We start from the raw sequence: 18,506 nt of genomic DNA, 5'->3' as shown, positions 1-18,506 counted from the left end.
GCCCGTGTGCCACAACTACTGAAGCCCACGCGCCTAGAGCCTGTGCTCCACAACAAGAGAAGCCCCCCAATGAGAAGCCCACGCACCACAATGAAGAGTAGACCCAGCTCTCTGCAACTAGAGAAAGCCCACGTGCAGCAATGAAGACCCAACGCAGACAAAAACAAATAAAATTTTTTTAAATAAATAAATTTATAAAAAACAAAAAAAAGATGCTCCACATCACATGTCACCAAGGAAATGCAAATTAAGACAACAATGAGATACCACTATGTACCTATTAGAATGGCCAAAATCCAGAACACGGACAACACCAAACGTTGGTAAGGATGCGGAGCAGAAAGAACTCTCATTCATTGCTGGTGGGAACACAAAACAGTACAGCCACTTTGGAAGACAGTTTTGGCAGTTTCTTACTAAACTAAACATAGTCTTACCATACGATCCAGCAATTGCACTCTTTGATATTTACCCAAAGGAGTTGGAAACTTATGTCTATGCAAAATCCTGAACATGAATGTTTATATCAGCTTTATTCATAATTGCCAAAACCTGGAAGCAACCAAGATGTCCTTCAGCAGGTGAATGGATAAATAAACTGCAGTTCACCCAAACAATGGAGTATTATTTAGCGCTAAAAAGAAATGAGCTACCAAGCCATAAAAGGACAGGGAGGAACCTTAAGTGCATATTACTAAGTGCAAGAAACCAATCTGAAAAGGTTACGTGCTGTATGATTCCAACTCTCTGACATTCTGGACAAGGCAAAACCGTGGAGACAATAGACAGATCAGCAGTTGCCAGGGGCTGGGGGGATAAACTGGCAGAGCACAGAGGATTGTTAGGGCAGTAAAACTAATCAAATCATTGTGTGAAACTAATCTAATCATTGTATGAAACTACACTGATGGATGCATGTCATTATACATTTGTCCAAACCCACAGAATGTGCAACGCCAAGAGTGAACCGTAATGTAAACTATGGACTCTCGATGATGATGACACGTGGACGACGTAAGTTCACTGACTGTAGAAAGGTACCACTCCAGTGGGGGATGCTGACAGTGGGAGAGCGTGCACAAATGAGGGGGCAGGGGGCGTGTGGGAACTCTCTGTACCCTCCCCTCAATTTTGCTGTGAACCTTAAACCACTCTAAAACTTAAATCTTAATAATAAAAAACAGCAAAAAATGGAAGGCGTGGCCTGGGTTCAAGGGTTTCGGCTGTGACTATACCTGGAGCCCAGCCCCTCAGGCACCTGCTCACTTTAACTTCAGGCTCAGGTGGCTCTAGTTTCCAGCCCAGGTCAAGCTACTTTTCAGCTTCCTGGTTTCTTGGACACAGGAACCTTTCCCTTTTTTCCGTCAACTCCTTTGGAATTCAGCGCTAAATGAAGCTTGCCTCAGAATTCCACCTTGGTTCTACCGCAGCTGCCCGACCCGGACGCGCACACACACCCACTAAACCCTGTTCAATTCCCCAGAGCTGGAGCTTCTCCCACTTTCCACATTTCTCCCCAAATGTAAACAGCAGGTTCTTTAAATGTTACATTTATTTCAACTCTACACTCTTCACCAGACCAGAGAACACACAACCACTGAAGCCTATGAGAAAGCTCCATGAAATCCACACATCCTGCCCGTAAAATTCTCCCTAACAGAGAAAACACTCTCCCAAACACACACTTATCTTTCATCACATTCACCCCAGCCCATCTGTGGTTTCTCATCCATCTAGAAAGGAATTCTTTTTGCACTTTTTCTTTTTTCCCCCAGGCTTCTAAAAAGCATTAAAACTAGAAAACAGGTTATTTTTTTAGGAACTTCTTTTAAAATCTCCAACAGAATTTCATAATCACCAAGACAACATAATTTATCATTAGAAACATTTGGTAGGTAGTATTAAAAAGACTGGAAGGTGGTAGACAAGTAGGTAGGTAAGTAGGTAGATGCTGTCAGCTTTAGGGTTCGGCTGTTTTCAGCTATCTGGGCCAAATGGAGATGGAAGGAGGGGATGGGGTGGAGATTATCCTTCATGCTCCCTCTTAAAAAAAAAAGTCACAAAAATTGGAATATGCCTCCACATACCCCTACCACTGCCACCCATACTTTAAAAAGGGCTCCCTATATTACTTTAGGTAAATACCCCAAAAATAACTGCATTTCCTGACTTCTAGGCACATGAGACATGAGAAAAAGACTCTAGAAAGCATAACTACATCCCATATAGCCAACGCACACTGACATATACCTGAGTGGTTGAGGGGTAGCAAAGCTGAGACTAAAGCCAAGTGAAGTTGCTCAGAATACATGTCCGGGAGGCTGGGAGTCCTCATCTTGATGAGTTTCACCTGGAACACGTTAGACACGCCCATTCTCAGGCCCCACCCCAGACCTACTAGGGCAGAAACGCTGGGGTGGAGCCCAGCAATCTGGGTGCTAACAAGCCCTCCAGGTAATTTTGACGCCAGCTCGGCAAGAAAATCACTAAGCTAAAGAATGCTGGGCTTCCCTGGTGGCCCAGTGGTTAAGAATCCGCCTGCCAATATAGCGGACACACATTCGAGCCCTGGTCCGGGAAGATCCCACATGCCACGGAGCAACTAAGCCCGTGCACCACAACTACTGAGCCCGCGCTCTAGAGCCCACGAGCCACAACTACTGAAGCCCGCACTCCTAGAGCCGTGCTCCTCAACAAGAGAAGCCACTGCAATGAGAAGCCCGTGCACAGCGACAAAGAGTAACCCCCGCTCGCGGCAACTAGAGAAAGCCCGCGCACAGCAACGAAGACCCAACACAGCCAAAAATAAATAAATTTTTAAAAAAAATTTTTTTTTAAGAATGCCAGCCTTTCCAGGTGTTCTTCCCTCTTCTGTCTCAGCTGATGTTTCAGTGGGTCTCAGCTTCTCCTCATGGGAGTAACCACCACCAAAATCTCCCAACATTACTGAAAGCAGTGGGCTCTTTTATCCCCACACAGCCCATCGATAAAGAGTCCATAGACTATACAGAGTTTTAATGCAACTGAAAACTCTACAAGCCCCTACCATCCAACTTAAAAAATGTGGGTCCAAAATGCATCCTCATTTGCACCTTAACATTTTAAAAAACAATGTCAGGAGACAGCGCTATACGTTAAGACCTGGGTAAAAGCACAAACTCTTCAGTTGTCAACTCCAGTGCTAGACGGGTATGAAAACTTGGAGAAGATACCAAAGAAGAACAGGCAGCCCCCTGAAGAGAGGCTGCCTGCCCCTTGAAGGTGCCGACTCCACCAAGGCCAGAGGGACAGAAAACCCCCAGAGGGTGATGAAAATGTTGTGGAATTAGATGGTGGTGATGGGCGCACCACTTTGTGTACATACTACAGACCACTGAATTGTACACCTTAAACATAAAAATAAATGAAAGGATGATTAAGAGTTGTTGTTTTTTTTTAAGGCCAGAAACTATCAAACTCTTAGAGGAAAACATAGGCAGAACACTCTATGACATAAATCACAGCAAGATCCTTTTTGACCCACCTCCTAGAGAAATGGAAATAAAAACAAAAATAAACAAATGCGACCTAATGAAACTTCAAAGCTTTTGCACAGCAAAGGAAACCATAAACAAGACCAAAAGACAACCCTCAGAATGGGAGAAAATATTTGCAAATGAAGCAACTGACAAAGGATTAATTTACAAGCAGCTCATGCAGCTCAATAACAAAAAAACAAGCCAATCCAAAAATGGGCAGAAGACCTAAATAGACATTTCTCCAAAGAAGATATACAGATTGCCAACAAACACATGAAAGAATGCTCAACATCATTAATCATTAGAGAAATGCAAATGAAAACTACAATGAGATATCATCTCACAGCAGTCAGAATGGCCATCATCAAAAAATCTACAAACAATAAATGCTGGAGAGGGTGTGGAGAAAAGGGAACACTCCTGCCCTGCTGGTGGGAATGTGAATTGGTACAGCCACTATGGAGAACAGTATGGAGGTTACTTAAAAAACTACAAATAGAACTACCATATGACCCAGCAATCCCACTACTGAGCATATACCCTGAGAAAAGCATAATTCAAAAAGAGTCATGTACCAAAATGTTCACTGCAGCTCAATTTACAATAGCCCGGAGATGGAAACAACCTAAGTGCCCATCATCGGATGAATGGATAAAGAAGATGTGGCACATATATACAATGGAATATTACTCAGCCATAAAAAGAAACGAAATTGAACTATTTGTAATGAGGTGGATAGACCTAGAGTCTGTCATACAGAGTGAAGTAAGTCAGAATGAGAAATACCGTATGCTAACACATATATATGGAATTAAAAAAAAAATGTCATGAAGAACCTAGGGGTAAGACAGGAATAAAGACACAGACCTACTAGAGAACGGACTTGAGGATATGGGGAGGGGGAAGGGTGAGCTGTGACAAAGCGAGAGAGAGGCATGGACATATATACACTACCAAACATAAGGTAGATAGCTAGTGGGAAGCAGCCGCAGAGCACAGGGAGAACAGCTCGGTGCTTTGTGACCGCCTGGAGGGGTGGGATAGGGAGGGTGGGAGGGAGGGAGACACAAGAGGGAAGAGATATGGGAACATATGTATATGTATAACTGATTCACTTTGTTATAAAGCAAAAACTAACACACCATTGTAAAGCAATTATACCCCAATAAAGATGTTTAAAAAAAAAAAAAGTAAACTCCCAGGCTGGCACTCTCAAACAACTCTGGAAGCAACAGTGATCTAGCCTCCAAAACTGGAGAGCTGGGCTTAAGACAAATCTTTAAAGGTCTCAAAGCATAACCTCACACGACCACCAAAGACACAAAAGAGGCTTAGCAGGTATCATACCTAACACTCAGCTGACTGGGGGCAGAGCCAAGACTATACCTGTTTCTAACCTGCCAACTCTGTATCCTTTCCAAGACATCAGTGATCCTTGGGTTCACTAAGAAAGTTTTCATTTCACATCTTAATTCACAATCTGAAAAAGTAAAACCTATAACAAATATATTCTAACACGCGAATTCATTGCTCAAGTCTATGGTTTGCAATTACAGTGGCAGGGGTATCCAGTAGCGTCATTTAAGTTGTTCTTGAACTGACGAGAAAAACCAGAAGTGAACTTAAGACTAAATGATATATTTGCGCCAAGGCCTAATGACAGACTTAGAGAAAGGCTTGCTGAGCAAAAAGCTGTTTATGACTAGTTCAGTGGGGGAGGGGCAGGATAACTGCAGGGCACACAGTAGTGCCACGTGCCAAATTCAAAAGAACCTGCCTAAGAACAGTCAGGGTTATATTCATGTTGCAAGAGCCAATTCAGTTTGGGCAAAACATCATCCGTTGCATTGAACTAATGTTCTTAATATAAATGTTATTAGTTTTGTGGTTTCTTTTATGTAATGTATATATCTATTTGAGTTTTATATTCACAGAAGAATTCTAAGAATTAAGAAATTTATCCTGAGTTTTTTGTGTTCTTCCATATTTCATTCATCCAGCAAATATTTACTGAACACTGAGTATGGGCCAAATATTCTTCTATGTGCTACATTTTGAAGTAATATAATAAAAATAGTTTAGGTCAAACTGTGCTGGGTCTACAGAAATGTTCTTCCTTTAAATAAGGATTTCTTTAACATCTTATTCAAATTTTATAAACACTACCCCACTCTCTGCAGGTAATAAGATCTGCTTCTTTTACTGCTCCTCAGAGCCAAACCCCATCCGTATTGATCTCTCTTCTCCTGTCTCCCCTCACTGACATGGAAGGACGTGCTGCCTCCAGCTTTCCAATGCACCCTCTGCTGCTACCTTTGCTACCACCAACGCCAAGGTGACGCAGGCTGTCTGACAAACGGGCCTGTGCTCATTTGGATCTCAGTATCCATTTACCTCACTTCATACTAAGTTAAACAGAGGAATTATGGTTAATCCAACTGCTACAAAATTAACATTTAATTACAAATTTGGTACCATATATAAAAATCAAACGCTTTCACTCTTAAAACCTGGCTCTGTGTATTGTGGGTCATGTGTGCATTTTCCTTTTTGTGATTTAACCAGAAAAGCCCTGCCTGGCCTCAGAGAATGACCTGGGACCAGTCAAACCCTTAACACTGGAGCTTCCTTGGTGGCACAGTGGTTAAGAATCCGCCTGCCAATGCAGGGGATATGGGTTCGAGCCCTGGTCCAGGAAGATCCCACATGCCGCGGAGCACCTAAGCCCATGTGCCACAACTACTGAGCCTGTGCTCTAGAGCCCGCGAGCCACAACTACTGAGCCTGCATGCCGTAACTACTGACGCCCGTGCACCTAGAGCCTGTGCTCTGCACGCAACAAGAGAAGCCACTGCAATGAGAAGCCCATGCACCGCAACGAAGAGTAGCCCCCGCTCACCCCAACTAGAGAAAGCCCGTGCACAGCAACGAAGACCCAATGCAGCCAAAAGTAAATAAATTAAATTTTAAAAAACCCTTAACACTGCCAAACTATCTCACTCACCTTTAGAATCAGAATATAAAAATACTTTTCAGTTTAGCTCACATCTTGGAAATTTAAAGAGTCTTAAATAATCCCCCAAAAATATGGGTCTATGTTTCAAAAAGATAATATGTAAATATACTAGTAAAACCAATCAATGAAAAAAATTACAGCCCTAAATCTGTGACTTTATAAGTTATACAGACAAAAATTAAAAAGACAAAAATACTCAAGAATATATGCCTATACAAAAAAATGATTTTAAAACTTTTTTAAAGTAAGGTGGCGTCTTGTTGTTAAAACAAAATAACCGGAATGAAATATAATTTAACAATTTTCAAAGTCATAAAGTCCATTTTTCTCACTTGAATATAAAAAGTTGAGGGAAAAAAGTATTCAGGACTTAAAAGGGTACTTCTCTCCCTTTGAAAAGCATTATACTCAAGGAGTTTTTCTTCTTCAGCTTCTCTGGTATGGCTGAGAATGCATCAGTCTATATGTGTACTGCTCCCTCGACAGACATTTTTACCATTAAAAAAATGCATTTAACATGAAAATCTCTGAAGCTATCACTAACTACAAACCTGTGCTGCAACTTTCTTTAAGATCAATACAAGCTAGAATTCTTTTTTGTTTGCTTACTCTGGAGAAACTTTGTATTAGCAGAAAAACAAACAAAAGAAAGAGCATTAATAGTTCAAAAATAGCAGCACACAAAAATGATCTGAACATAGGTAAGGAGAACATTTTCATTATAAAAGGTTCATGGTGCTGCATTAGTTTGGCTTTGGAAGAATGCCATTTGAAATCCAGATCCAGCAAGTGGGGAATGCAGTAGTTACATTTTAAGTCAAACAGCTAATTAATGACTAAACAGAAGGAATTTCAGTCTGGACAACATATATGGAGTACTAATATGTGTAATTATGAAGTAGTCATTTGTGTAATCAGAAAGCTGCATTAGCATAATTATTTCTGGCTCTGGGCTTTAAAAATATTAACTTAAAATGCAGAAAATTGTAATAGTTCACCTAATGAAGGTGTGAATACCAAACTGATTATGAAATAAGAGTTGGTTCTTTAACAAATGTGCTCTGTGTTTAATACATTCTTTCTCTCCTGCCCAGGATATAAAAATCAAGCCTATCAACCCTCCAGTTGTGCACAGGTACAAAGTTTCTATTTTTTAATATATTTTCTTCCTCACCCAGAGCCCACATGTGAATATTCATTATTAAGAATCAAAACTCCTTCCCTAAGAAATGAGTGTTTGCTACTTTTTTTTTTAATCCTCAGAAAAAAATACATTAAGTTTACGTATAATACTGGAAAATGCAAAGTGAAAAAAGCAGCAAATGAATAAAAACAAAAGGATTAGAAGTCACTAAACAGCACGAGATCTTGGGAAGGTCTTATTTGAAATCGTTCTTCGGGACAGAACTGTAGAAAAGTATGGACTCCAAAATCAGGCTATAGGCTTGGACTTCCAAGGCCACCACTTTCAGGTACTTTAACATCTCTGTGGCTCAAGTTTCCTCATCTATATTGTAAGAATAATCACAAGACCTACCTCATAGTATTAGTTCAAGGAGTAAACGTGATTATTCACAGAAAGAACTCAACAGTGCCTAGCATAACAGTAGATGGTCAACAAATGTTCGCTGCCATAATGACCATCATCACCATCTCCGTACTGTTTTCAGAACCTGGGAAAAGAGTGTTTATGGCTGAGAAAGCATAATCTACAATTGATTTGTTTTTAGATACAACAGTTATTTTGCAATTGCAAATAACATTCAAGAAGGGCAGGAGATTTTACTTATTCCAGTGAGTTAGAAAAGGTTACAAGTGCTTAAGTAGGCCCTAAAATCGGTCTTATCTTCTAAGAGTCTTCCTCTTCAGTGACTTTCAGCTTTACCAAATTTGCATGTGAACCCACAATACTAATCTTATATTAACTCTTTTTAATCCGAAACTAAATTCCAGAATGGATCTGCCAGGTACGCTAATGTGGTTAAGGGTTATGCGTCTTTAATTCAAAGCCTAGACGACACACAGTAGAATGAATGTTCCCAAGAATTAATCAGCAACGTAGAAGAAATGAAGCTCAGACAGAGAGAGACAGGCCCTGTCAAGTGTGCTACCTTGACCGAATTATTTCACCACTTTCTACCCACACTCCCTCATCTGTAAAAGGAAACATTACACACCTTGCAATATCATTAGAAGGCTCAGAACTAACGATACACAGCACCCAGTCACCAGCAGGGAGCGGGTGCTGATACGCGGCGACACGTGAAAGGGCACCATCTCGCCCTCCCTCTCTCAATGGATGCACACGCACAGTATACACGGTGGGTTTTCTCAAGTAACCGCAGATGTTACAACACAGGTCTGAGGAAAGGGCTGTCTCAAAAGTACAGAGGAGTCAAATTATACCCAGGAACTCAACTGTATACACCCATCAGAGAGAGAGAGAGAGAACACGGGTGACAGAGAAAGATGACAGTTGACATCTCATACAGGCAACCCCGGCCGCCAGTCTACTTGGCGAACAGATGCTGTGCAGAGAGTGAGATGGAAAACACCCACATCGGCTGTGCTCGCAACTGCGCTGGTGCCACATGCACCTCCCAGTGCGAGTGCCTGGTCCCAGGAAGTGGGATCAACAGGAATGTAGTTTCTGTACAACACAGCTCCTAAGCAGCAGCCTACTCCTTCACGGGGTCCTCCGCCAGAACACAGCAAGCTACCCCACCCCCAGGGGGAGGGCGGGCCCTTCGCAAAGCGGGGTGGCTACACTCTACGCCCTGAACGACTGAAGATTCCACGGGCAATGCTGCCCGAACGTGACTGACTCCGCCTTACCCGGGGTCACAAAGCCCCACTGCGACACAGCCCCTTCAGGTCTCAGTGGCAACATTAAGGATGGCAGACTGAAAGACATGGGAAAATGCCAAACCCAGCCAGGTCAGAGAAACAAGTACTTTCACAGGAGTACTAATTGTTTTGTTTCTATTATCCGAGCCAGTAAAAAAAAAAAAATGACATGTCACCATCACCACGTAACACCCTACAGAATTAAAAACTCCTGCTGCCACTCCAAGATTCCCGTTTTTTTCCTAAAGCCAAAAATCAACAAGAAAAAAAAGCCAAAGTCCTCCACACAGAAATATGGGCCAGCCTTTGAATTCAGTTCTGTCGTAGGAGTTTTTGTCGGTTTTCAGCAGGGAGATCACCAAAAGCACAACCCATGGCAAGGGAAGAGGGCGTGTGCCTTGGCCCCTGCCAGCCGAGGCCCCCTGCCACGCCCCCGCCTTCCACAGGAGCACACGCTCTTCTACCCACATTTCAGCAGCAGTGACAGCTCGCGCAACCACCCCACATTTCTCAGCCCCCAGTCTCACGCTGCACCGGTCGGAAGGGGATGCAGTCTCCCCTCTTAGGACTTGAACTGAAGCCACACTGGGACCTAAACCAGCGGTCTCCGAGGGGCTAGGTGTACTGGGTCCTAGAAGAAAATGCAGAACGACTTCTTATCTGCCTCTTAATTTTGTCCTCTATAAAAATTCCTTATTGGGTGTTTCACAATGTATCTAAAATATTAGTAAGGTGGAACACGTAAATAATTCAGAGGTAAACAAATGTGTGAAAGTTGAAGGGCTGTGCTCAAAAGTTCCAGAAAGTTTTGAAACCACTCAGCTAAAGAATCTACCGACTAAATGTTGAAACCACTCAGCTAAAGAATCTACCGACTAAATGTTGAAACCACTCAGCTAAAGAATGTACCGACTAAACTTCTGACACCGTTGCCTACAGCTTCGTAAGACTCCTAAGACCACTAACTTTAATTCACTAAGCAATTGCTGGTTTCAAATATAATTTCAAGTCATAATTAAAATAAATTGCCAATTACATAAAAAGATAATACTGAAAAAATTATGTTTTGTTACATTTATAAAAAAACTGGAACTAATGTATAATAACATAGTATCAAATCCTGTTTCAGGGATTACTAAGAAACTTACTGAGTTCTTTAATATTTCATGACCTAGTTTTGACTTACTGAATGGCTCCCAAATTGTACTATTTTGCTGACAGAGTAATGATCTACGATTAGGACTAATTTTCAGCACCTTTACTTTGTTTTCATGTCTAAAATGTTTGAAACAGTTAATAGATGACTGATTAAAACAACAGGCCTCCAAACTAGCTGTTTGTCAAAACAAAAGTATTCTGTCTGAGGGGGGAAATATAATTTATTCAAATAATCAAAATACGCATACCTTAAAAGAAGTTTAAAATCAGTTGAGACAAGGTAACAAAACTATGAGATTCTAGTGAGTATTTAACTCTGTAAACTAGGATAAATGAAGAGACTTTCACATAACCTCATAACTCAAAACAAAAGCATTGTAAAGTCAAGAATTTGAGAAAACGATTTTTTAAAAATAAGGGTAAATAGGCAGCACTATTTTCTTCTTGTATCTTAATAAAACTGAGTGCCCAATACAGGGCAGGGTGTTATATTTATAATTTAACTTGGAAGTACTGATAAATGTTGAACCAGCAACACGAATTGATTGAGACCAACTTTGCAAAACCAATAACCCCAGCCATTTGAATTAAAGGAATAGAATTCCCAGCATGATGGACACAGACCCAATTCTCATCACCACACTAAATGGGTATTACCCTAAATTGAAATAGTCAGATTTCAAAATAAAAAAGATGACAAAGCAATCCACCCCTAATATTGAGACTTCCAGATTAAGATTTACCAAAAAAGGAAACATCATCCAACAAAATAAACTCTGATTCACTCTACTTCATCAATCTTCCTTCTAACTGAATGTCAGATCAACAACCTACTATACAGCCTTCATTCTTAATACAAATTCCTATCGTTAAGGTAAACCAGTTAATTCTCCATGCAAACTTTCTTCATCAGAGAGGACAAGAGCTATTTTGCTAATAAGAACCCTGCCCTTCCAAATTCTACAGAAACTTCACATTGTCAAGACACGGCACATTCTGTAGAATACTGGAGCTGTACCCTTATCAATTCATGACAACGTAAGAACTAAGGTTTAACTGAGATGCAAACAGAGTCAACCACCAAATGCAACACACCAAAATGCAAGAAAACACAAAGACAGAAGAAACTCATGCTACCTTAGTAAGTCAGCGTGCACATTTGATAGTTTGCAACACAAGCCAAGCAGATCAGAGATAGGTCAAAAAACATGTTGGTTTCTGTCAAATCCAAATTAAGTATTCTTCTCATTTACAATTTCCTAGTTCAATATTTTGAATTTAAAGCTAATATAAAGTAGTACTAGGCAAAATGACCTAGCGAGTTTGCCCTTAAAAAAAATTGTACCCCTAAAAATAGAAATTTATCTACCTCATTAGTGTTCCAACGGTGCCTCTCTTTGGGTAAACTTGAACATTTCGGCAGACATTCAAGCAGCTTTTTCGGTAAAAAGATTTTTACATGACTACTATTGCTGTTCCCATGATCATCTATAAAGAAGAAAACAATAAATTCAGAGAAGATCATAGAGAAAATCTCCTGTTAAGTACACTGGCAAGGTCAGAAACAGCAGCTGAGTTTTAGTCACTGGGAGACCAAGAGCATTATTCCTCTTAGTTAACAAAACTCATTTACACACTTATCAGATAGATGGCAGCAGGAATCTGGTCAAGAGGCTCTAAAATAAGATTGAGCTTTTTGCTCCGTGGCGAGCAAATGAACAGGGAATACCCCAGCAGCTGCCCATAAACAGAACATCGCTTTTAAAGGGTCTTTCACCAGGTTTCCATGAAGTACATCAAAACTATAAAATGATTTAAACTCACAACACCTAGAAATCTTCTATTAACAGCTGAAAATGTTTTTAAGGTTTTTAGAAAAGAGGAATTATAATAAAATATGACTGCTTACTTTATTGATAAATTAATACTACTTCATCCCATAGAATACAAATGAGACTTATCCTTTCCAAAGAAAATTACAAATCTTATACATATAAGGAATTTAAACCTCCAGTTAGCTACCTAGGTAATACAGAGGCTGGCCTTTCTAGCCTAAATGTAAAAACATACACTTTTAATTAATCTGATTTACATATATATCTACACGATTAATGTATTTCATCAAAACGTAACTCTTCTAAATCAGTGAGGGAAAAGCTCCTTACTTTCAGACTAGATGGTATGTCTATCTGATAATCAGTCTCCCTGATACTTTCTAAAACAGATCATTTCCTTCTTTCATTCACTTATTTATTTACATATCATTTCTTGTTTCATTCCTGTAACAAAGTCCCTTTGCCTGGCTCCTAATTTCTTGCCAGGTTTGACACATTTAGGTCAGAGTTTCAAATTACCCACTCCAATTTTTTTTAATGCCAAATGGAAGCCCCAACATCCAAAAGGTACAATGCATAACTGGGTGCCAAGGAGCAATATATTAAAATACTGAAGACTGAATTCGCTCCAGAAAGTCACAGGTGAAATGACTTAACTCTGATATCAGTAAGGTAAGAAAGGACTCGAAGTCAAGAGCCCAGGATTCTGGCCCAGTTCTGCTACCTTCTAATTGTGTGACCTTGGGTAAGTTACTTAATATTTTCAGCCTTCCCAAATCAAGGAGAATGAGATAATCTCTAATTCTCCTCCAGGCATAGATCCCTAGAGAATTTACTGTCACATTCAGTAATTTTAAATGCCTTACAATTAAACAACCTTATATGGGCATATGGGTATTAGTTAAGAATGTTGAAAGTGAAATACAGTAGTATATTTTTCCAGTCATTTACTACAATTTTGTTTAGCATAGACTATTTTTTGAACATGCGAAAAACATAAAAGAATAAAAAATACTTCTACAGTCATAATAAAATCTTCTCCAAACACTTTTCATCTGATTAACACATTTCTTCTCAAGGAAAAGATCTTAACAGGGAAATACTGGGTACAGAAATAACATCTAAGAAATTTACTACATCTTCCCATAGGGAAGAACTTGAGAGTTTTAGCATATTAAATCTTTTTTGGTCCATGAACTACACAACCAATTGAATTATAATGCCTATCCTCTATTTCTATAAGCAGTATAAAAACTTGAAAAACTTAAAAATTGACTGCAAAATTTTAATTTAATAGCAAAATAAAATTAAACTTTTAAAAAACCTTGCTACAAAACCAAAAAACAAAAAGGGTTTAAGTAAAAGCAAGTTCATAGAAAGTTCTGTATTAATTACACACTATAAAACCTTTGTAATTTTATGTGCTTATGCATGCTCCCTGCACTTCATCCTCTCAAGGGAGGTACCATGGCCATAAAACTTTAAAGTGCACAATACCAAATCACATGAGCCTTTACCTCCCTTCTCTCTTTCCCTAAAGTGGTTTTACTCTGCTCTTTAAAAATCTCCCCTGATGTGTAGAATCTTCAAAGTAGAGGTGAAAAAATTCTAAAATCTATACTCAATTCCGATATTTACCAATTACAGGGTACCTTCTATGAAAACAGTACTATGCTAGACGCTCAATCAATTGGCTTACTTTGAATAGTATATGACTAGTCACAGCTCTGAAAAAACTATTTATGTATAATTTTGACAATGAATGGAATATGAAACCCCCGCTTCTATTTCTATGTTTGTGGTCACAACCTGATGTTAATCATCTGTCCTTTTAGCCTCCTTGAAGAACCCGGCTGTCCTGCGGCATAGGAAGCATATGAGTGAGTGTGTGGGTGTATGTGTGGGTGTGTGTGGGGTTGGGGAGAGACAGAGAGAGACAGAGACAGAGACAGACAGAGAGAGAGAGAGAGAGAGAGAGAGAGAGAGAGACGGAGCGAGCGAGCGAGCACTCTTCTCAACAGCACAACTAACTGCTAGAGAAAAGGCTTCTTTCTGTCTTCCACTCTGATACCAAATCAGGCAGCAGTGAATCGGCCCAAAGGCTTTTAAAGAGGAAAAGGAGAATAGCTGTGTGAGCACTGTCTCAATCAAGTTCCTAAATTTAGCACTATATGGGGATGCGCGGCCATGGGTTCAAAAGGAATAGAAGTATGACAGGCCAACGGGTTCCCCTTAATCAGTTTTTAAACTGTGCTATTTCCAGAATTTTAGGTTCATGCTGTATATAAATTGGATGTTTTTAAGAAACATAACAATGGGTAAATTTTCCCACTGTGCATTATGAAGAGGGCAGTTTTCACACTGGGAAAAGAATATCAGGAATTCAAACAGCCAAACTGTTAAAACTCGCCTTTTCAAATTTCAGTTTTTCTAGTTAAAATGGAATAAAGAGTAACTTTGCTTTCACATTAGAAAAGAACTGCTCACATGGCTATACTGTATAAAGTTGTGTTGTTTAATTAAATGTTGCTTTTTAATGTTTTTGGAGTAACTATAATTGATATCATAATTAGATAACACATGTACCAGTTTTTAAATCCTTGTCTCAGTACAAGGATTCCAACAGTATCTTGAGTTAATGTTAAAAGTAAGTTATACAGTGGTTTCAACTGCATCTCGGTATTTAAATCCCGAGTTAAACTCTGACACTGCAAAATGGAAGTGTCAACCAAATACAGTAAAACACTTCACTATCATTATCTAGCAAAATATGCGTGTCTGATACATGACTTCACAAAATAATTTTCTAACCTACTTCACAATAAAAAGAACTTGTGAAGCTCTTGAAATTGACAGATGATTTGTTTGGCTGACAGCTATTAATTCCAGAGAATGAACCACCTTTTCCAGTCAACCTTCAAATATTTTCCAAATAATAACTTTAGAGGCATCGTATAACTCAACTAAAACTTTCTAAAATGTACGAGAATGCTCATTCACTTAGTTAATTAGACAAAAAGCAGAATTCTTATTTTCATGTTTTATTTCTAAATCTGAGATTTCACATTACCAAATCCTTCATTTAAATCCAAAGAAATGTATTTGACCTTTTCCTTGGAACACACTGTTGACTTCTACAAGGTAAATCATAACTGTATTAAGTCTAACCTGGAAATGATGTATACATTTTATTTTGATTCATAATTAATAAAAATTCAATAATTTTGGTTTTGTGAATAATTACAAACACTGTCATTCAATCAAGTTGATTATGATTAACCTCTCAACCTCTAGAACAAACTGTTCAAAATAAGCTGGTCTAACAGTGTACCAAATTGCTCAGTCTTACTGGGAATATATCTGATCAACAACTTGGAGTGGTAAAATTAAAAGGAAGCGCTACAATTTTCTGTTTAGCTCTAATTATTATGTGCTTAGATTTAATTAGTAGGATAGGAACTGATTCAGGGAAACATAAGCACATATTGTTAAATTCAAGTCAGCACAGTGCTCACAGCAGCAAATACTGCCATTACTAATCTAAGACCTTCAAATCGCTATCCATCCAAAATAAATATTAATTAAGCACCAACGATGTGCCAAGCCTTGGTATGATTTCCTCTTATTCTTCTCGAAAGAAATTCTCCAAAATTAATTAAACTCAGTTGTAATTATCCAAAGGATTTTTTAAAGGTTAAAAAAAATAATAAGTTTTTTTAATAGAAAAGTATAACTAGTTTTGCTATTTCACAACCCCTTTCCTCTTCTTAGAGTGCGTGTGATCATCAAATCTTACCCTTTCTATTTTTAGGTGGCCAGATACCCTCTCCCTGTCAATCATATTACCAAACCTCTGACCCAGGTCTAGGTCAACTCAAACTCAGGTTTAATAAACTTCTCACTGTTTACCTGAATTTTATATTTTCAATCTAAAAACATGTAGGTGGGGGCAGATAAAGCGGCGAGGCCCAGAAGCCTTGCGATCAATTGCCGTCAATTTGGGTTTGGGGCATCCTCTCCTGCTTCGTCCCACTCAACTTCAATCTGAGCTACATGTGATCAAGTACATTTATTTTCTACTATTTATGAGGGAGCAGACATTTGTGGGACTCTATATCAGGCATCCAGAAAGGATTTTACATTGTCCTCCTTCATTTAATCGTCACAATAACCCGTCTGGGCATAATCACCCCCATTTTACAGATGAAGAACCTGAGGTTCAGATTAATTTGCCCAAGATCTACAGCTAGTAAGTGGCTCAAATGGGATTCAGACATGACCTCTGGCTTTTCCGGCAATACCACAAGGCTCCTACTCTAAGTCACCCAGAATTTGACACTAGAATTACAAAATCGTTGTATTAGTGTATCTAACATTTGCAGAGTGCTCTGAGTTTTCCATGTGATTAAACCCTTTGCCTTTGTAATCCTCACAGAAACTTTACGAGGGGAGTATTATTTTGCTACCCCCAGATGTATTAAGTAACTCATCTAAGATCACACAGCAAGTTAAAGGCAGAACCCAGGCCTCCTCATCACAGGCTTTCCTGCACTACAGTGATGGAATTACTCTCACTGCCAAGCCCACCCCTTCCTGTAAGTCAAAAGCTTTCGAATCCTACCTTCTATAGGTGGCACGGTGTTGAGAACACAGTAGGTGCTAGTTCCGCAGAATACACTTTGGGAAACGCTCTAAGGAAACAGAAAATAAAATGTAAAACTAATCTTTGAAAAAGATAAATACTGGCTCTTCTGTGATATTCCTGCCAAAGATGCAAAACCTGAATCTAATCATGAGGAAACATCGGACAAATCCAAATTGAGGAACATTCCACAAAATGGCCTGTAGTCTTCACAAACGTCAAGGTCATGGAAGTCAGAAAGGACTGAGAACTGTTCTGGATCAAAGGAGGCTGAGGAGACAATCAAGCGCCACCCAGGGTCCCCGCGGGGCCTTTCTCTACAAGGTCAGCACTGGGTCAACTGGCACCACCAGAATAGCTCGGAGGATTCGACGGTAGAGAGGTCTGTGTGTTCATTTCCTGATTTTGATGCCTGCATTGTGGTGATGGAGGAGAATGTTCTTGTTTGTAGGAAACACATAATAAAGTACTGACAGTCAAGGGCGATGAAACATACCGGCAACTCACTCTCTCACATGGGGAAAGAAGTTCTCTGCAGTACACCTGCGATGTTTCTGTAGGCTAACAGTGTTTCAAAATGTAAAGTACACGTGTGTGAAAAAAAGATATATGCTGCTGAACCTCCAGTACCTGAGCAGTTTTTTTTAACAGGGAGCATATGTGCTGTACGTACAGTAAATTGTTACTAAGAAGAACCAATGCCATTTCATTCTGCAGCTCAGTCAACATTCAACGACATCATTACCGCTTCCCAACAGCAAGGCCCATACCTGACTGATTCAAACGGACCTGTGAGTGCCAACTAACAGCATGGCGGGCGGAGTGAGTCAGGGAGACGTTGGAAGACCAGGTCTCTGCTCTCAGGCTGCTTCATGTAGATAAAATTAAAGCTTTCATATAAAAACCTACACCATGTTGTACAGCAGAAACTAACACAACATTGTAAAGCAGTTATACTCCAATAAAGATGTTAAAAAAAAAAAAACCTATACCACAGTAACTTTTAAAAAGGAGGGGGGGAATTTCTCTGAGTCTTGCCAGCCAATTAGTCTGGGTCCCTTTTTGTTCAGTTGTAATATTAAATAAATTTTTAGATTATTCCTCCAGCACTATAAACCACAGATTTATATACCTAGAAAACCAAAGACAGTTCAACAATCACCCTCAACATTTCATGTTTAAAATATAAAAAACTCAGTTCTCTTACTTACTAGCTGTCCTTGGGAAAGTAATTTAACCTCTCTGTATTACCTCATCCAAAAAAGTACAGAGAATTGGATGGGATACTGCACAGATAAGGGCTTTAGATTCAAGAGTACCACTCAATATAAAATGCCATTGTTACTACGGTTAATGAGGATCATCTTTTTTTTTTTTTTTGCGGTACGCGGGCCTCTCACTGTTGTGGCCTCTCCCATTGCAGAGCACAGGCTCCGGACGTGCAGGTTCAGTGGCCATGGCTCACGGGCCCAGCCGCTCCGCGGCATGTG

The 18,506-nt window shown here is 39.6% G+C and overlaps 1 protein-coding gene across 1 annotated transcript in view; it reads right to left on the bottom strand.

Moving 5' to 3' along the window:
* The window catches only part of CAMTA1 (calmodulin binding transcription activator 1), a gene marked incomplete at its 5' end in the record, with an annotated part of 885,827 nt that overhangs the window by 842,033 nt on the left and 25,288 nt on the right, over nt 1-18,506 (bottom strand). The window contains 2 exon segments of the mRNA XM_079918494.1: nt 11,909-12,027; nt 16,996-17,065. Of these exon segments, the coding sequence (XP_079774620.1) occupies nt 11,909-12,027; nt 16,996-17,065 (189 nt within the window).

Source organism: Stenella coeruleoalba (assembly GCF_951394435.1).
Source record: "Stenella coeruleoalba genome assembly, chromosome: 1".
Lineage (NCBI taxonomy): Eukaryota > Metazoa > Chordata > Mammalia > Artiodactyla > Delphinidae > Stenella > Stenella coeruleoalba.
The sequence above is the reverse complement of the archived record's forward strand: the minus strand, read 5'-3'. Positions and strand labels throughout refer to the sequence as shown.